At 47.6% G+C, this 18,948-nt stretch overlaps 2 protein-coding genes across 2 annotated transcripts in view; both read right to left on the bottom strand.

Moving 5' to 3' along the window:
* The window catches only part of OVCH1 (ovochymase 1), a 31,367-nt gene extending 24,158 nt beyond the window's left edge, over nucleotides 1-7,209 (bottom strand). Inside the window, 3 exon segments of the mRNA XM_072874175.1 lie at nucleotides 3,377-3,474; nucleotides 4,428-4,546; nucleotides 7,158-7,209. Coding sequence (XP_072730276.1) covers nucleotides 3,377-3,474; nucleotides 4,428-4,546; nucleotides 7,158-7,209 — 269 coding nt within the window.
* A 1,285-nt stretch (nucleotides 7,210-8,494) lies between these two features.
* TMTC1 (transmembrane O-mannosyltransferase targeting cadherins 1) overlaps nucleotides 8,495-18,948 on the bottom strand; it is a 147,799-nt gene continuing 137,345 nt past the window's right edge. The window contains exons 15-20 of the mRNA XM_072872770.1: nucleotides 17,511-17,646; nucleotides 16,545-16,689; nucleotides 16,279-16,416; nucleotides 15,743-15,865; nucleotides 14,575-14,652; nucleotides 8,495-13,827 (exon numbers count right to left, since the gene is read on the bottom strand). Coding sequence (XP_072728871.1) covers nucleotides 13,687-13,827; nucleotides 14,575-14,652; nucleotides 15,743-15,865; nucleotides 16,279-16,416; nucleotides 16,545-16,689; nucleotides 17,511-17,646 — 761 coding nt within the window. The 3' untranslated portion in view covers nucleotides 8,495-13,686. The remainder of the gene's footprint in view (nucleotides 13,828-14,574; nucleotides 14,653-15,742; nucleotides 15,866-16,278; nucleotides 16,417-16,544; nucleotides 16,690-17,510; nucleotides 17,647-18,948) is intronic.

Here is an 18,948-nt window from a genome sequence, read left to right as displayed (position 1 = left end):
TAGAGATAACACACTGATGTTTTTGTTGTTGCTAAGCAGTGACTATACTAAATCAAGGACTTTTCAGCTTCCCATGCTCTGCCAGGCGCACAAGAAGCTGGGAGGGGGCACAGCCAGGACAGCTGACCCCAACTGGCCAAAGGGCTATTCCATACCATAGGATGTCATGCTCAGTGTATAACCTGAGGGGAGTTGGCTGGGGGGCAGCAATCGCTGCTCAGGGATGGGCTGCACATCCGTCAGTGGGTGGTGAGCAATTGCATTGTGCATCACTTGTTTTGTACATTCTTTTATCATTATCATTTTCTCTTCCTCTGCTGTCCTATTAAACTGTCTTTATCTCAACCCACCAATTTTACTCCCCCCCCCCAATTCTCTCCCCCATCCCACCGGCGTGTGGGAGGGGACAGAGGGTGAGTGCTTAATTGCCGACTGGGTTTAAACCACAACAATCTGCTATCCATCAAGCCACTGTTCATACCTGGGCAGCACAGAGCTTCCAGGAGGCCAGGGGAGGTGCCAGCAGATTTCATTGCAGCCAGCTTGGGTTTCCCCATCAGGGAAAAGAAGAGTTTATCTTTCACCTTGGGACTCGTAGAACCCCTGTGCCATTTTTGGCCTTGAAACATCAAGCTCAGCCCTTGTTACCTGCACTCTGGGATCCTAAAAGGCACATGAGAAGCCTTAAAAGCAATGGGAACTGATTGCCAAGTCATTTTTGACCCCATAAATCATCCTTTCTAATTTTGTTATCAGTGCACTTAGGAGATGAGCAGAGGCCTATATCTGAGAGCTTTATGATGATTTTAGGCAGCTACATGTAGTTTAAATTAACACTAGACAAGTGTATGCCCATTATGGTTTTTCTGCATATTTTATATGCAATATAATGTCATAGTTAAACTTAGAGCAATCAGCTCCAGCAGAGTCAAAACACCATTCAGTATTTCTTTCAGCAATTAGGTAGATAGCTACACTATCAGAGCAGAGTTACCCGATAAATAGATGGGCCATAGATCCCATCTTTTGCAAACCAGATCTTTAGCAAAGGAGCTTACTCTCCTCCAGGGACCCAGCAAGTGCTCTGGGGAGCAGGGTGGGACGGTTTTGCACTCAATGGGAGACATGAACTGGGTTCATTGATCTGCCTGCTACCGAGCTCTGCGAGAGATGCCCATAGGAGCCACACACCTCATCTGTGTTTCAGCTGTCAGCGTTTCCCATTACCAACTCTCACAGCACAGGGCACAACACAGCAGCGAGCTCGTCTCAAGATCTTTGCAATTAGGGCTGATTAAAGGTCTGCCTGAACTATTACCGAAACAGGACAAAACCCAGACCTGAAGCAACTGCCTTTTCTCTCCAGACTGTGTTCACTTGAGAGTCCAAGAAACCCCAGTGTTCACACAAGAGCTTTGAAGCCTATTTATCACTGATTTCTGGTAGTTCTATAGATTTTTTTATTTTTTTTTAAACCCCTGCCCTCAATCTCTTCTCTAACCACCATGGGATTGCACCCCTTCATGAAAGTCTGACTGCTGTGAATTACCACCATGCTATTTCACCTATGCAGCCTTTGGAGGTGCGTCGTGGTTTAGCCCCAGCCAGCAACTAAGCACCACCCAGCCGCTCGCTCACTCCCCCCCGGTGGGATGGGGGAGAGAATCGGAAGAGCAAAAGTGAGAAAACTCGAGGGTTGAGATAAAGACAGTTTAATAGGGAAAGCAAAAGCCGCGCACGCAAGCAAAGCAAGGAATTCATTCACTACTTCCCATGGGCAGGCAGGTGTTCAGCCATCTCCAGGAAAGCAGGGCTCCATCACATGTGACGGTTACTTGGGAAGGCAAACGCCATCACTCCAAATGTCCCCCCCTTCCTTCTTCTTCCCCAGCTTTATATACTGAGCATGACGTCATGCGGTATGGAATAGCCCTTTGGTCAGTTTGGATCAACTATCCTGGCTGTGTCCTCTTCTGCACCTGGCAGAGCATGGGAAGCTGAAAAGTCCTTGACTAGTGCAGCAACAACTAAAACATCTCTGTATTATCAACACTGTTTTCAGCACAAATCCAAAACATAGCCCCACACCAGCCACTATAAAGAAAATTAACTCTATCTCAGCTGAAACCAGGACAAGGTGGCAAGTCTGGGCAGCCTGGTTTGAGGGGGCTGGTAGGCACATACTACTACAGCTGCCTGCCCTGAAGTGTGGTCCCAAGCATTTTGAATCAAGGTATGGGGGGTTCAACCTGAGTCTTTGCTTCAATGCTTTCTAGTAAATTAAGATTTCCCACACACACACTCAGGGAAACCCTTTCTCTCATTTTCTAATCACTTCCAGCCATGAGTAACAGACCCACTAATGGCACAGCTCAGCTTTAATGCCAGAGGGCTGTTTACTGGAACTGGAAAGTTCCCATTCTTCCTGGCAATGTCTGACACTGGGATTGCCTGGCAATGCAAATGCTGCAGTAATGGGAACACAGGAACAGCACTGGCAGAGTAACAGGGGAGAGTAAAAGCACTGGCTAGTTTTGCACAGAATAGAGAAACAAGGAGGTGCCTCATTATCAAGGTTAATCTTGCACATTGAAATTTTTATACCATAGCAACTTTCTCATTATTCAACATCAGTCCTCAAAAATGATGCTCAATTTGAGCAAGAAAAAGATGTGAAGCTGACTGGTCTGCAATTACATTATAATGGATTATAAAAGGGCTGGCAAAGGGGCCACTTATATCATTGTCCCTGCCCATTAAGACGTCTTTAGCATGGCCTGGGAAGCTGGTCTTGCATTAAAAGTACAGAAGCCAGTGTGACTGCTAGGAGTAACAGGACAGTTGCCAGGGCTGCTTTTACCAGGAAGCTGCAGTGCTTCTCCTTCTGCCTCAGAAATGCTTCTCTGGATGCTTGGTTACACGAGCAGGGTCTTTTAAAGACAAAGCCCCTTAAACTTAGTGATTTAGACATTTAGAAGAACCCTGGTAGCATGGAGATTTCCACACCCTGATCTCTGCCCCAGGGCTGCCCACACCTCACAGGGCTCCTGAGCGCTGAACAGGACATATGCATTTGATTTGCAGACTCCCTGAGTGGGGGAGCCCTCTGCCCAGGCTTTGGGGAAAAATACGCAGAGACCCAACAGGAGCAAGCAGGGTGCTGGGGAGTGCACGAGTTGCTCGAGGAGCCATGGCTCTGGAGTGACACATCCCACAGATCTGACTGTGGCAGAGCACTGGCCCCACTCCGCCCCAGTGGGGCCATTTCCCTCCCTAACTGGGGACCACACACCTGGGCCCAGGAGCTCCCCGTGTCCTAAGGGGAACTTTTGCTGCAAGAGGTTCAAGAGCAAGAGAGGAGGCGAGACTGACTTACTGCTCCAGGTTGACCATGCAGTGAGCAGCAGTAATAACCACGTCTTCTCAGACCAGACTGCCACCGCAGAAATGGAAATGGCCCAGTTTGAGGGACACCTTCAAAGAAAGGGTCAGTTTTGACGATGAGGTGACTCCTCCCAAAATGTGAAATAAAAAAGATCAGCCCAGCCCAGAAAACAACTTTCTCCTCCCAGTATTAGTGTGTGGGACGCCCAGCTGCCTGGAGCCCAGGGCAGTCATTTCCAAGCCGTGGCTGACCGTTGGCAGCCACCTTCAGCCCCAGTGGTGCATGAAAGGAATGAGACCCTGGAGCATCCTGAAACAGAGGGGACCAGACAGACATCTCACTCGTCTTACTGCTGCAAGAGCTTCCCCAGGGCTTGATGCTAGCCAGGGGTCCAGAGGATCCATCGCCCTGACCCCAGCACCCTACCCTCTCCCTACACCACCCCCTCCTGTGCCTTCCTGCACTTCACGCTACTACCTACATACATTTTCAAGCTGCTGCATGTGCAGGGGCTGAGTTTTGGGGGGGAGGGAGGGGGGAGGGAGGTGGCAAATACTGTTTTGCCACAGGTGCCAGCATTTGCTCTGGCAACATGCAAACAAGTAGTACTTTTCTAAATAGAGCCGTGCCCTGCTCAGTTACTCCTAAGGCATCATCCCACAATCACTGCTCAGTGCATTTCCTTATGTGAACACGAGCCACTAGGCAAGGTAACTTTCCTCTGCAGCAGGGGACCAGGGAGGCATCCTCCCTTCCCACCTCTGCAACCTCCCTGCAAGGAAATCCTCAGCTGGTGCATGCCACAAAAGCTCTGCAGCTGCATTAGCTCACACCAGCCAGAGATCTTGTCTTAACCATTAGATCAGCTCATTCCCTCCAAACCCTCCCAGGCAGGTCAGCCTGGGAAGCTGGGCAAGAGGGACTTTTAGACCAGCTTCCACTCCTGAGTGAGCAGCGTTCGATGACTTGAGGATGAAAGAGATTTTGCTGCTGCCTCTTCTCCCCCTTCCCCAGGAGGAAGGCAGCGCAGTGCAACACAGACCTGCCAGGGCTGCCCTCCAGGCACCAACTCTCTCCCTCCAACAATTTGAGAGAAGAATCCCAGCAGCAGAGCATCCTTTGGGCTCTTCAGGTCAATGGGATGAAGTCCACACTTCAGGCCTACATAGAGGACAGAAACAAGAGTGTTTTGCGGTGAAACAACCCCCCACATGCTCAAATGCATCACCCCAGGCTCTTCTGGCAGGTAGGGAATTAATGAGACGAGTGCCAGGTGTCCCAGCTTTCCTGAGCTCCAGCCTGAGCTCCAAGCTGAAGGCAATTATATGGAGATAAATGAAAACCACACGGAAATTGCATTTCTTGATAAGAAGCTGGTGTGTGCAAAGCTGAGGTCTCTTGTGAGGTATTTTCATGATGTGTGTGCACAGTCATAAAATAAGCAAATTTAGTTTTCATCCAGTAGCCTAACTATTCCTAATGAAATGCAACTGGGACTTACAAAAGTAAGTAACAAGTGCTATAGGTTATAATGATGCCACCTGACTTTATTCAAAGTTTATTATTTCAAAGCTTCCATATCTAAGTGCCCTGTGGCACTTAACCTGAGCAAGTAAAGTCATCACGAAAGACCTTGTCTCTGAACTGAGCTGGCCCAGCACACAGTCTTGGCTTTCATCTGAACCACATTGCAAGGAGACAGAGCTTTCTCACATCGCTTTTGGCACTGATTGTGCCTTAGAAATGTGGACAATGAGCACGGGGAAGTTTGACTTAGGGATGGCTGGGTCTGATTAAGTTTTAGATGCTTCATTGAACCGTGCAGTTTGAGATAAATTCATAGCAATCCCATTTATGTTTTTTAGGGAAAAACCCCACCAGTCCTCACCCAGCAGGGAGTGATGCACACACTGACAGGCCTGCCGGACCCCACGCTGGGTGGAGGAGGAAAGGGTGTGCTGCTCCCCTGGGCCAGCTCCAGAACATGATCATCACAGCAAAGATCACACAGGAGGAGCAATCTCAAATACTTGGGACACAAAGAAAAGGAACCGACTGCAGCTTCTCATACTGGAGGTCTGCTTGCCCGGGATGGGTGGTTGTGGGAGAGGGGTAGCATCAGGCTTCTGGCTCCTTTGCTGAGAAGAGGACAGAAGCTCCTCCTCCACCCCCTTAGCTGGCCCTGTGTCTGCACCAGCTGAAAATCACTCTGTTAATCACTCCTGTCCAATGTGTTTCTTATGCCAAGAGGAGGGGTCCCCCGCCTCTCCCAAGCCAAGGCTGGGATAAGAGTTCAGTTCCCAGCCGAGCAAACATAAGGAATATAATGCTCCTGATTTAGCAGGTACTCGCACCATGTTTGCCCTGGTGAGAGCCTAGAATAACTCACTGGAGTCACCAGGAGACTGAGTCTGGATCCAAAATGTTACCAACTATCACAACACCACCCCTCCAGCCCTCTCTGACTTTGGGTCCTGTGTCTTCTGTGTAGGCTTGAAGGCAATGCTACATGCTTAACCTTCCCATCAGGGTGACAGGCATTAGAAAGCCCACCAATCTCTCACACCACCTTATCTGAGTACCAGTGAACTGAGAAGCCCACATCTTTCTCCTCTACCTGGACAGCCAACCACCCCAAGACCTCAGCAGCAACAAGTGGGACTCACCCCACAAGGCTGTAGGGATCCTTGCACAACTCCTAACTGAGCTCCTGAGCTCCTTGCTGCTCCGTTCAGCCCAGCGTCTCTCTCTCTCCCCTTTTTTTTAATAGCATTTTATCATATTCCCAGGGCACTCTCTGGCCTCAAAGCATTTGACTACTGCAGAAAACTCAGTCACAAAAATCAGGCACAATTTTCTAAGCCATTGACCTGGACCAAGCTCTCCCTAGCCCTTGCTGCTGACTAGATTTTCCAACAAGAGACTGTGGTGATTATTGCTATAGCAGCAAGTCTACTAGTGAAGTAGAAAATAAATAGACTTTATCAGGGAGGTAAATGATGGAGAAATCACCATTCCCTTAGGTCGGGAGAGAAATAACATTAGCAACAGCAGAAGGACCAGCATCACATTTGAGCAGGGTGGGAGGGATGGCAATTAGCTGGTTATCCCATCTCTTGCCCCAGCTGGACAGATCTTTTTAGTACTAGTTTCATTACCAGGAGCAAGTCACTCTGAAGATCACCATTCTTCTGCCCAGCTTGACCACCTTTACAGCCTGCCCTGTGCTTATTTCCCTTTCTTACCTAGAAGCATCCCTAGGAAAGAAATTTTTACATGGATGTGGGAGCAGGCCAGACAGGGAGTTATAAATACATTAGCCACTGCAGGAGGATGTGCATGACGGATTTGAGCACATGCTGCCATTCATTGCTCTCCCAGATGCTTTTCTGACCCGAGTGCCCCAGGGTCACCAGTTAGCAAGTTCAGCAGGACCAAGCTATTTCTCTTTCTTGCACAGCCAAGGGACCACACTGCAGCTGAGCAGCCTGCACGGGGAACAGCTCACTTGCCACAGCAGCCAAGGAGACAGCTGCGGTGAGCAGCACCTAGATGGAGAGGGTAAGAAAAGCTTCCAGTCCCAGCAGAACTACAGCAAGGGCAGCCCAAAATCACTCACCAGGGGCAAGCACACAAAACCCTGGCATGATTTGTGAAAACTGACTGGTTACTTTTGCTTGTTTGGTACCTTAAAGAGCAGATAACACCAGTGCTCACTGCTGTAGCCCCCACACTGGGGCACGCCTCCCCACAGCCCCCCCACAGGACTCACCACATGGAGCAAGAAGGAACACCAGCAGCAAGAGGAGCCCTGCTCCCACCATGGCCCAGGGAAAGCACCCAGCACTGGATCCCAGGCCCTGCTCTGCTGCACACAAGCAAAACAACCCTCCTCCCAGCTAACAAGCCCCTTTCAGAGAAGAGGGGCCAAGCAATTTTGGCAGGTGAGGCTGCAGGGCTGCAACTCAGGTGGGTTTGGAGGCTCTCCAGCCATGTCTCGCTGGGGGCCACTGGCTTCCTGGGCTCTCCTGTTTGTAGTTTGCTGTCTGCTCCCCATGGGGACAGTGGCAGGATCTAACGTCCCCCCTCACCATTGCCACCAGCCCTGAGCTGCCTCAGCCCTTGCAGTTTGAAACAAATCTCATTGCTTTTGCAGAGGAGGGTTAGCACAGGCAAAGGCGAGTCCAGCCAAGTTCCTCGCCCTGCGGTCTCTCCTCTCCCAGGCCAGCGAGGGGGAGTGCCTTTATAAGGCATGGCGGTGTGTTTCTTCTTCCTTCCCAGAGGACACCAAGAGAGGTGTCTGAAACCTCCAGCAGTTTCTTGCCTGTGAAGCAATACATGGGGCTTATGGAGAGCCTTAAGTAGCTGCCATAAGGATGAAAATGATTTGACCTCTTTTACAAGGAGAGCCGTTATCCACATACTGCAAGAGCAAGCTCCATTAAGAAACCCTGCACTGTCGGGATCCAGAATTTCAGGGTGTACGGGCTGACTTCAAAGTGAGCGTGCAATTCTCCTACATCCTACAGAGGGTTTTGCACACACCAAGATGGCAAAAACTACTATGGCTTGTGTTCAGGGCTTTCGGTTCGCTTTCAGGTCCATTTTCAAAGGAGGTGTTTATCACCATCAGGATCCCGAGTGAACCCAAGCCCTGGGAGCATGCAGGAGCATCTGGGAATGTCTGCCAGGAAGAAGGGAATTAGAACACAGTGAGTTTCTTTTTAATTTCTGTTCTGTTTTTCTCTTTGCACTCTGTAGACTTAAGTTTGTTTGACACATTCCCCACAGATGTATAAAGCCTAACATGAAGAGCTTGTGTCAGTGTAACATGTCCAGTCATCAAGACCGTGTAAGCACCAGCCCTCATCCTTTCTCATGCTCAGGCTCCAAAAAATGCCTGCTCCAATATTTTTATATGGCCAGATATGTGCTGCATAGTTGCTCCTACATGAGCAATCACTGGGACTCTTTGGGCAGTAAAATGTAAGTCAAGTGGAGTAAGAAACTTTGGCCCTTCCACCTCCAGAACTTGTTCGTGGTTGGTCCTAAGGAACAGATTGACCCCATAGCCAAGAGAACAAAACCAGACATGGCACTTACTTTTCTTAATTTTTATATAAAATAGACATTTACATACATTTTCTTTTGCAAAGACTTCGAGCATAACTCCTTTATGTGAAATCTAGCCATAAATCCCACAGTGAAAAAAGCAAAGACTGCAAATTCCTGTACCACTGACATACATCCAGCTGCTGCTAAGTGTGAATTTATTTTTAAAAGATTTCTAATCCATGGGCTGTTTTCTTGTTTTGTTTTGTTTTTAAGATATGCACAACTGATTAAAAAAAAATAGATACAGAAATAAGAACCATGTGAACAACAGGCAATGCAAACAACTCCCGCATGAGAGGAACACGCAGTGTGACATCCACTTCAGGCAGAGATTTCTACAGTAATACAGTTGTAGAAGCCATAACTTTTACAGAGGATACCACTGGGGGTATTTTCCAGAAGAAAAATTTTTCAGCAAGTCAGTACAAACATGGCAATGAACTTTTGCACAAAGTTATCGAGATTACCTGAAGCAACTTTGCCACATTGAAACACTAGCGAATGCCAAGCGCTTTTTTTTTCTTTTTCTTTCCTTTTTTTTTTTTTTTTTTTTTGCTGCTGGTTTTAAATGTGCATGAAAGCAAAATGATGCATTTTGAAATTGCGGCAAGAGACTGAAGGTTGGGGAAAAAACCCCCTCTAAGGACTAATTTTTTCCAAAGATTGTGCATAATTGCATATATGAAAGATAGAAATTGAGCACTTGGTCAACTTAATCACATACAGATTGAGGAGACTTAAGCATATACCAACTGTTTTGAGTTTGAGGACAAGTGGGGCAAAAGATCATACAACTATATTCTAAATTGCCTAATTATTAAAATTAGAATGACAATTACCTTCTTTCACTGAGTATTGTACACCATATCTGGCCTGGTTTCTATAACTGTTGAGAAGCTTTCATAGTTTTTAGATAATTTTAGGGCTGTCCAGCCTCTCCTGCAAGTTAGGCTCTTTATTTTGGATTTTTTTGACTTAGACTTCTTCCACCCATGTGCATGCATGCACACACCTCCGTCCTCATCGAGATCTCTGGAATGAAGGCCATTTGCACTGCTGCATTCACTTACTGTTTGGCCAAAACAAGTTGCCTGCACATTTGTAGGAAAATCTAGTCCAAAGAATCTACACGAGAGATAAAATGCTCCCCTCTGCATCATTTATCCTGGGGGATGGAAAAGGAATGGAAGCAAAGAATGCTGGACTTTAAATAAGCAATAAAATAAAACAAAATCCATCAGCTGAAAATATTATTCATGGGGAAAGGAAAAAGCAACACAATTATTATGTTGTTCATTTAGGATTAAAATGCACAGTGAGTACACGAGAGTCCTGTCTAACCAGCTTTCCGTTAATTCCCCCCTTTAATATTGGTGAGCACTGAGGTTTAGCCAATGCAACTTGCAGAGAGAGTGAACTCTCCCCCACCAGGTAGAGCTTCAGCCATTTATTAATTTGTAATCTCTGCTAACCATGCTGAGCACTGGAGTTGGCAGAAAACAAGGTATTTATAACTCATTATTTTAGAAGCTGTACAATGCTAGAGGAAGAGGATATTTCCTATGATTAATTAAGATAATATCCAGTTTATCACAAGGTAAGTCACCTGATTTATCTTCCACAATAGCATTCCATTTTGGTGGAGGCAACCCATTTCATATCATACTCCATTGTTCTTCTTTGCCTGCAATAAACCTTTCACAAGATTAATGTCCTGAACAAACACAGCGTTTCAGCATGGATGCCAATGAGACAGGGAGTCAGCTCAAAACTTTACAAGGGTTTAACTGCTTTGGTGGCTCACGGCCTGAATCGTTCTCCAAATACGCTGCCAGTTTGCAGACCATCATCCTGCATAGATGGGGTATAAAGTGCTGGTTCAGGAAAGCAGGGTTCATGACTGAGCTCTCCTCTCTCTGTAACTATAATAAACCCAGCTCCAAAATGCGGAGAGTCGGCCTTTCGGCATATAAACGTAATCTGGTTCAGCTGGGATTAAACTCCGTGGATATGTTACCTGCCTAATTCAGGCCAGTGGATGAACATACGCCATGCCTTCCAACCAAACTGCCTCCCTCTTCAGGAGGATGGTCTCATCTTTCTATGTTATTCTGCAAGTAAGACAGTGTTGCAAAAACAGTAATCCTTCTCCAGGACCTGGGAGGGGGGCACCCAAAGCTATATTATACTTTTACACATGCACTGGTTTTAGGAGGTCAAGATGACTTTGATCAGGTTCTAGGACAAGAATGAGACAATCATTTCTACCAGGTCTCTAAGGAAAGACAAACTAAGCTTTAAGCTGAAGTTAAAAACACAAAACCAAGTCATCCCCCTCACAAAGCATTGCTATAAAAAATACAACTTCTTTTATATTTGAAAAAATATGTTTCATTGGCCACAATTTAAAGCCACACTGCTGTGGGGCTTGTAGAATATATTGTATTTATTTAATATATCTTTATGAGACAAAGTTTATAGCTGATACACATTTTTAAATGAGATGTATCTCCTCCCACCCCTATCCCCCACCCTTCTGCTAGCTGTCAGAGCACTCTGCAGATGCCTCCTCTGCAGGGGGCTTTGCACGGCACTGCTGTCGGGGGCTGCACAGCACCAAACACCGCTCTGCCAGCCCCCAAACTTGCTGCCACGCGGCGGTACCGCAGGCAGCCAGCCAGCCTGGGCACACGGGGCTTTGGTAAAGCTGCCCCGAAGGCAGGCTCGCCTTGGGGAGAAGCAGCGAGCTTCATGCTCCAGGTACCTCTAAACACCCCAGTAATGAACCATCTACAACTTTGCAATGCACGGTGGGGAACCGACTGCTCTCAGAGGCCATTTAAGCTTTGGTTTCCCCATCCCATGGGACTCTGCTGGTGTGACCCCATCTCCTCCTGGCCATCCTGGCAGCACCAGGTCTGTGCAAAGCTACTCCATGCATGGCATCCAGCGGAGCGCCTGCACTGGGGACCTGCAGAAACGTCACATCAGCAAGTCCGTGGCCATAAAAATCGTGTGAAAAGACAAGGGTTGCTGACCCAGCCCCAGGACCTCAAACCTGCCCTTGGCCCCGGAAAGCAAAGTAGGCTGGGGGGAGAAGGGAAAATTCACCAGCAAAAGACTTGCTTATTTTGGTCCCAGCTGCTCCCCTTGGGAAGATGGTTTGAAGGGAGAGAGCCCAGAAATGTGTGTCACCACCTTCTCCCCCCACTGGTTTCTCCCTCCCACCTCTGCCCAGCTGTAGGCACTGGCCAGTCTCCTTGGCAAGTGGGGACCAGTATCTCCCAAGTCCAGCCTCGTCTCGGTGGGCACACAGCCATGGCTGTAGCAGGTCCACAAGCCCTGGCAGGGCAGACATCTGCACCAGTCTGGACTCTCTCTGAGCTCCAAATGCAGTTGGAGTCATGCTAATAATTTGTCAGTAATTTGACCACCAGTAGCGGCTAGACACCGAGCTTTTTAAATGAAGCCAGCAGAGCCACCAGCGCACGGCTGTCCCATCACACTGAGCAAATTTGGAGCTTGCTGAGGTGCCATGGCCAGCACCAACTAAACCTGGGCGCCACGTGGGTCCCTGCCACACGGGCTTTTCCTGACAGATGTGTATCAAGGCATTGCACACCTAATCTGAACTGTCCTTTACTAATAATGCCAAACCCTGGGCTGCTCTTCTGCAGGGACTGGCCACAATCAAGCTCAAATATAACAACTTTTACGGCAGCTTCCTGCTGCAAGAGGAACAAACTGATGACCTACCCTGATGTCCAAACCCAAAGGCAGTGGCACCAAGCACAATCCCACTAACGCTCCTGTGAACTGGTACAAACCCTGGTGGAAGCAGCAGAAGTGCTGTTATTGCAGTGACAGTATGGTCCAATGTGCTCTGCAGCCATTTGCTTTAGAAACATCATTAGGGGAAGTTATTTAAGCACGCCTTGGTGGTAGTGCGTTTTTCTAACTTCAGACAATACAAGTCAAAACGCCCAGCCGTATGGCCAGCTGTGAAGGTTACTGCCCAATTCGTATGAAACAGAGAAAATATATTAATTATTTGATTATTATAAGTTAAATAAATAAAGCTCAAAAATAAAAGCCCCAATTCTGAAGAGAATTTGTTTTCCCACTTCAGTATTTAAAAATATAGATTTATGACTGATCAGCTATAGGTCATTTTCTGTATCTTTTGGGGGACGGGGTGAGAACACTTTGACAAAGTATTTTGTCAGTGTTATCACCATGATAAACGGGCTTTGTCCCTGCACACCCATAAAAAAGCCTCCTTAGTACCTTTCCAGGCTAGGAAATCTTCCCTAATCTCTCTGTGGCTTTACTTTACCTCCTCTATTGATCAGATCTGTTGTTTGTTTTTTTTACTGGGGACAGGACAGGAGGACGAGTAATTCTAGAGCTTCCCATTGCCTTTGGATGCTTCCATTTTTTTCAGAGTAATAATTATTTGGCCTGGAGGGAGAGGGCAAAGGGTAAAGCCATATGATATTTGACAATACTGACATAATGAACCTGAATTACTACAAAATGACCATCTTATGAGTAAAACATTCAAGTGAGGTTTTCCCTCAAAGGACCATTTGTCCTACTTGTAGAATCATCCTTCTAGGGTGATATCCAGATACCGTTTTCCCTTTCTTTAGAATAATTTCCAAGTCACATTTAAAGCTGTAAAAGTGGCCACCATTTCCTCAGCATTAACCCCCTGAAACCTTTTTATGTGACCCTTATGACCATCTTTCCTGGCTCAGAAGGACCTGGCAGCACTTGCAATGAAGCCCATCAGTGGTACTTTACATGGACGAGATGAGCCTGTGTTGAGTAACAGGAGGTGTTACTTCACCCCTGCTGCAATGGGTGAGTGCTTTGTCTCCATGGTTTCCCCAGTGATAACCAAGATATTGAAGGTACGTGTCCCACCCACACTCCCGGTGCGATTAAAATGGGTTCAGCCTAAACATAAATCTTGATTAAAGGAAGGTTTTCATTCATTCTCCAGCATGTCCCACAGGAGCTGAGTGTCTCCTGTAACTTTGGTCAGACATAAGCATGCATTCAAAATTTGCCTTCCGTAATTCTGAGTCCTATCAAAGTTCCTTCAGCACCACTTCCAGCAATAGGCTTCCACCATACTCTTCTCCAAGGGGCATGAGTTTCTTTCCACTGGTGACTGAATGCTATGTTTGGTCTTTCTCCTGGACTTCCTGAAACCGTTTCTCCAAGCGATCCAGTTTGGCCAGATTCTCCTTCAGCAACTTGCTGTTTGGAACCAGCTGTAAGGCTTTCTCATAGTAGCCACGGGCAGTGACGTAGCTCCCCTACAAAAAAAATGAGTGACAGATCTCATTCGTATTCCCTGACACAGAAAGTTCATTCCTTGGGAATGGTGAAGACTGTAATACAAAGGAAAAAGAGTTATAAAACTTGATATTGTCAGGTAACGGGAATACTTCTTAATTATGAAATGGATCACCCAGTGCCGTTAGCCTAAATTTGATCAAACACACATGGCAAGAAGTAGATTTACATTCTTCCGTTATGTTGTACCAGAAGAGTTAATTTTACTCAGCGATAGGATAGCTTGAGGATATCACACAATGTGACTCCTTAAGACCCAAATCATAATGATATGCTAAAGTATTCAAAAAGATAAGCAAACACAGGAGAGGCTGTCTATTTCCATAATTTCGTGCCAGTATTCTGCACTAGATATCTTTATTAAATTAATTAGGTAGAGAGGAATCTTAAAAGACAACTCATGGTGACATTTTTCTAAGGCAGGTCAACAATTGAAGCAGGAAAACTTTAGAGATGGGCAAGTTGTTCCTTGCAGCCTGTCCTCCTACAAATATGGGATTTACATTACTGGATATATATTCCCAAACAACCTGGTTGGGAAATTCCAGTTGGGGTGGACAGACTTTCCTCCTTTTTGGATAAAATACACTGGGGACACTCACTGTTCACGAACATGCAGCTCTTGGCAGTCTGAAACAAATTTAGCTTTCTGTCCTCAGTAGTAGTCTCTGCAGTTGACAGCTTAAGGAAAAGCAAAATTGTCATACCTTGATGTGCTCAATGCCTCCCATATTCATCCAGGCCTGCGCTTGGTCTGGGTTGAGCTCCACAGCCCGTTTATAGCTCTACATAAATATGAAACATTTTTAGGTTAAGAGTCTGAGTCTTCAAACAAAAGCAGTGCTGGAGGGGAAAGAGAAACTAAGTTTCCTCTCCCTCTGAATCCCTTTAAAATATAATTTCAAATTCTTCTCATATACAATGCACAAGCTGAATTTCAGTTTCTTTACAGCAGAGGTGACATAACATACCGCTTCACCGCTGAGCTCATCTCGCAGGTTTTCCCTGCCCATGGCACCGCACGAGGAGCCACACCAAGCCCTGCAACCCTCTCCTTTGCCACCCTGCACCACTGGGGTCTCCTACACATCAGGGTCATTTCCTCGGGCAGGTGCCTGCCACCCATAAGCCATGTGTGGGCTGTGACGCTCCTTATCTGCAAGGCTTTAATGTGGAGCTGGCAGCAGACTACGGTACAGCCACCTGCACGGAGGTTTCACAAGGACCTGAGGGCAGTCCTATCCCTCCCCACTGCTTCTGCCACTGTGCATGGGAGAAGAGGCAACAAGGACCTTCTGGACGCTGTCAGACAGCACTGTTTTTATGGTGTCACAGCAGGAAGGGATTCAAACCAGGATTAGACATCTCTAGGGATATCGAGAGTATTCAGAACTGTCCCAATAACAATTTTCTGTGCTATTATTTAACGCTAACGTAATTTCTGAGCTATCAAGCCTCCTGCTCCACAGGATAAGCCAATCTCTCAGCTATAAGGTAATGAGGTGAGATATAACAACATGGTGGGCTCTCACAGGTTTCAGCTGAGCCACCTGGAGCTGGCCATTGCCAGTGAGAGGGGCTGGATGGACCAAGGGTCTGGTCAGTGCAACAAGGCTAGGCTCCTCCATAGTCCCACCATGACTCTGTACTTAACCTCTCAGTGGAGGGAGCTGTATTTCCACACAGGAATGAGGAAAAAAGTTGCAACTAAGTTTGGCAAAGTTAGCTGCCCCATAGCTTTAGCTGTACCACTGGTGAACTGCTGAGCTCCCAAGGCGAACAGCCAGGGTGCATGCAACAGGGAGTATTACAGGCAATGAGCTAACTCTATCTTTTAACCTACAAAACTATCAGTAGGGCTTAGAGCAGTCATACCTCGAAAGCCTTGTCAAGGAGATTCTGTTCTCTTAGCTGGTTTCCTTTAGTGAAAAAGAGCTCTGATATGACTTTTGGATCCTTTGGTTTTAGCTGAAGAGCTTTCTCTATAGCTTCAAGTGCCTGTGAAAAAGCAAGAGGACATTGTGTTACTGTATTCTGCACCTTTCCACTTCTCATGCTCTCCTCACCACTAGGGCCTTCCAGCATAAGAGTCATCTTCCTCCTTCCCTTGTTTGCCCCACACTGTTAACACATGTGGAAATGAGCCTTTTAGATGCCTGTGGCTGATGGGCAGTGGGGTAATACAGGTAATCCTGCTCCTGATGACAGCAGCAGGAGCAGTAAGTGGTAAGAAAACCACACTGCTTAGCTTCAGTCCCAGTACCTAGATAAATAGAAGGTTTTAGTGAAAAAATAAATCTACTGGATGTGCGCTAAGGCATGTGACATGTCTCTGGAGAGACAGAATGTAAAATTCAATCTGAGCTCTGTGTGTGCGCCCTTGGGACAAGGGTACCCCGTGGCCGCAGTACCTTGGCATAGTGCTCCTGCTTGCTGTAGATGGCTGACAGAAGGCGGTAGCACTCTAGACACTCCACGTCCTCATTGAGTATATGGTTCGTCATCTTTTCGGCTTCCTTTGTCCGCCCCATCATTGCTAAAACCTGAGCCTACGGAGCCACATCATAAAGGGTTATGATCTTAAAAAGCTCAACCCTCCTTAATACATGATGCTGCACCCAGTAGCTGGTGCTCCACTTTCGTGGCCCTGCCCTGGCCGAGCTCGCCCCACACTCACCAGCGCCAGTCGGATCTCTTTGTTCGAAGGCTGCAGTGATGCCGCTTCTCTGTAAACCTGCAATGCTTCTTCATACCGCCCCGTGTTGTAATACAGAGCCCCCAGCGGGGACAGGATTTCGGCCTTCCGGGATACTTTCAGTGCCCTGGAATTTGGGAACAAGAGATGCTTCCAGGTGGTGTGGCGATCAAAGCAGAAGAGCGAGGTGTGGCTTGCGCTGGGATTGAGCAGTGAAGCTCTGCACTCTGCATGGCATGCTCAACCCAACCCAGGGAGCACAAATTTAAGGTCCCAGGGAGAGATGAGCGTGCCCACAGCAGCAATCCCCCTGGCCACCTGAGAAGGGGAGAGGGCCACCTCCAGAGTGCATGTGAGCATGCCGCAGGGGTGGGGATGGCTGATAGTGGAAGAACCTGGGGAGTTCCCAGGTCCCGCAGTCCAGCACAAATCTGGATGCCAAAAAGGAGGCAAATCCCCCCCCTCAGTCCACCCTGCTGCACACTGGGAGTCAGAGCCTGCCTATGGGCACATTGCTGGGAAGGGTTTGAGTTCCTGATGGTGCCACGGTTTTGGTGCTGGACTGTGAGGCAGTTGTGACCGTTACTGGTGCGGCACTCACAGACGAGCTTCGAGCAGGGTGGGAGCCGTGCTAACAACCTGCTCATGCCACCGAGAAACCTCCGACTTTATTGTTAGACCGTCCCTCAGCCAAAAGCAGCAGTGTGTCCATCCTGGGGGCCTGGGAATGGTTCAGGGAAGTCAACACTGCCTGAGTCCATGCTGCCTCTCCAAGCACTCCCGAAAAATAGCCAAATAAGCGAAGGTGAATCTGATTTCAAATGGATGGAGAAGGAAGAGAGGAAAACCCAAATATGCACTGACAGATTCACATATCAGGGGCTCTTTAGCAGAGACAAGCTGTACAGGCGTGGAGGGAAACCTCTGTCTCCTATCCCAAATTCTTACCGCTTGTACCACGCTTCGGCCTCTTTGTTCTGCCCCAGGGAGCGGTGAAGCCTGCCCAGGTTCACCATGGCCACGTGGTGAGCGGGGCTCAGGTGGATGGCCTGCCTGTAGTGGGACACAGCTCGCTCAGGAGCCCCTGGAGAGGAGAACAACAGTTAAACTGGTGCCTCAAAAAAATCCTTTTGCAATTCAGCACGCGGTAATGCTCTGGGTTTTCTTTCGTGCATTGCTCTATGTGTGGGAACCATTTTGAGAAAGAAATCCTGCCTCAGCCTTTCGAGATTAAGTGTAACGAAAATTGCTGTCCAAACTAAGATTTAGGCTCCAATATTCAGAGACGATCCTGAGAAATAGATTTTCTAGGGGTGGGTTTTTGCAAGTTGAGGGTACAGTCACCAGAAGAAGATTCCTGACTGAAAGCACCCCCCGATCATGCTGCGGAGGGATGCACCCCGCCCGTGCTAAGGACAGAGCCCACCCCAGAGCGGAGGCTGGGATGCATGTCCCACCTCCTGGGAGAGCATCCTCCCACCCTGGCCCACTGGAGAGATGGGCAATGGAGAACAAGCCACCCAGTATTCCCCACAGCCCCACCAGAGCTGCAAATAGCTTCAGCTCTTTCCAGAGACTATTCCCTCTGTGGCGCTGGCCCTGCTCAGTCTCTGTGCATTGCTCAGCAGGACTGGGAGTAGCTGCCAGTGACCAGCTAATTCCCACCTCGGGGCAATAAATCCCAGACCAGAGGTGTCCAGGTGCCTATTTTGGAGCACGTAGGCACCGTCTCTGTGTTGCAAAGGAGCCATTGGGTGGCACTGCTTCGCTGTGCGAAAATGTCTACCGGTGCAAGGTCCCGCAGTCCATGACATCACCCAGCACCACAACAAAATACAACACTGTGCAAAAAGAAAGGTGCCAGACCACTAGCCCAAAAGCCTGAAGTTCTATTTCTAATAGTATATTTTTATTTAGCTAAATAATGGCTTTCCTCAAGAAGGATCTTGCAGTGCTTTCCTCAGGCAGGGCCTGCTGACTACCTACTAAATAAATTAATGGGGCACAGTATAAAGTTCTGGCATTTCAGCAATGCAAACATCATCTTTTTAACCCCAGTGCTCGTTTAATTGGTTTGCACACTTTAGATCAGACAATCTCCTTATGAAAACCGATACTCACGGAGCTTTGTCCACCAACAAAGCTTTTGAGTATTGGTATTTTTTAAGCCAAGCCGCTTCACGATGTATTTAATTCCATTTCTAACTGGAAAGCAGAACTTGAAAACAGCCTGCGCGTGTTGGGGCACTGAACATATGCTGCCATGGGAATTTTATTTTCATAGCTTTTCAGATCCAGTTTGGTTTTCCTGAGACTATCTATGTAACATAGAAGTAACATTGACACTTCTCGGCGTCTCCTTCGCAGGAGAGAGGAGGGACATCTG

This window comes from Ciconia boyciana, chromosome 1 (assembly GCF_034638445.1).
Source record: "Ciconia boyciana chromosome 1, ASM3463844v1, whole genome shotgun sequence".
NCBI classification, from domain to species: domain Eukaryota; kingdom Metazoa; phylum Chordata; class Aves; order Ciconiiformes; family Ciconiidae; genus Ciconia; species Ciconia boyciana.
The sequence above is the reverse complement of the archived record's forward strand: the minus strand, read 5'-3'. Positions and strand labels throughout refer to the sequence as shown.